General features: G+C 43.7%; 1 protein-coding gene across 1 annotated transcript; it reads right to left on the bottom strand.

The window, feature by feature from the left end:
• Positions 1-67: 67 nt before the first annotated feature.
• LOC103311793 lies at positions 68-775 on the bottom strand (the record flags this gene model as incomplete). Its single annotated transcript, XM_008191505.1, has 1 exon — positions 68-775. A coding segment is annotated over exon 1 (708 nt), but the record flags the coding sequence as incomplete, so codon positions are not given.
• Positions 776-1130: the final 355 nt, after the last annotated feature.

Here is a 1130-nt window from a genome sequence, read left to right as displayed (position 1 = left end):
TCGGAATTTGTGGGATAAGGACTTCCTCTCCTTTGAAATTGCCCTTGATGATCGTTGATTGTATTACATTGTTCATCAGTTTCTTGATGGACAATCGTGTACCATCGCACAATTTAGGAGGATTTATATTCCGCAACATAATAATGATCGATCCCACTTTTACCTGTAAATTATGCGGCGGAGTTCTTGGCACATCAAGCGAGTTCAAAAATTCTGTCGGATAGTTGACCGCTTCAGTTTCGTCTGTCGTGCTGTCAACGGATTTGTACGAACGCAATTCTCCAGCAATTTTACTCTGAATGGTAAAATTCAAGCTATCGGCGTCCTTATTCCTCGCTGCTAGTATTGCCCGTTCACTCATCCAATCAAGATTGTTATAATTGACCTCAATGCTTGGGAACGCTTTTGTAATGAGTTTCTCCTTTGACGATGTGAACTCACAAAAATTTGCCGGAAACGATATTAATCCAGTCAAAACATCAATCGGAATGAGTCCATTACCAAGTGCCAGCAGTTGTCTCGAGAATTCAGCAGCCGTTGGGTGGTTTCGCAACGCAACTCTCAACTTCGTGGTCAATTTCAACTTCTTGACATGTCGCCACAAAAACGACGATTTCAGGCATGCATTAATTTCATCGGTAGGAGTAGATTTTGGAATGATGGGAAGTGTTTGACGGAAATCTCCGGAGAGCAATATCATTGCCCCACCAAATTGTCTCGAATCACCTCGTAAATCCTTCATCGTTCGGTCAGTTGAAGCTAGTTTATGTGCCATCGTGCAGCATTCATCCCAAATGATGATTTTTCATTCTCGCATCAATTTCGCTGTCGCTGAATTCTTGGTCGTTGTGCACGTAGGCTTGTCAACCGTGAGAAGATTCATTGACAGCTTCAAATCGGAATGTGCAGTTCGACCGCCTCCCAACAATGTGGCAGCAATGCCAGAGGATGCGACAGCCAACGCAATTTGAGATCTTGACCGAATTGTTGCCAGAATCAACGAAATGACGAACGTTTTGCCTGTCCCTCCAGGAGCATCGAGAAAGTAAATGCCTCCCGTTCCATCATCAACAACCTTCATCAGCGAATCGTATACATTCTTCTGCTCAGCATTCAACAGCGGCACATTT

The sequence above is a fragment of the Acyrthosiphon pisum genome, unplaced genomic scaffold (genome assembly GCF_005508785.2).
Source record: "Acyrthosiphon pisum isolate AL4f unplaced genomic scaffold, pea_aphid_22Mar2018_4r6ur Scaffold_19594;HRSCAF=20283, whole genome shotgun sequence".
NCBI lineage: Eukaryota > Metazoa > Arthropoda > Insecta > Hemiptera > Aphididae > Acyrthosiphon > Acyrthosiphon pisum.
This window is presented reverse-complemented; position numbering and strand designations above follow the sequence as displayed.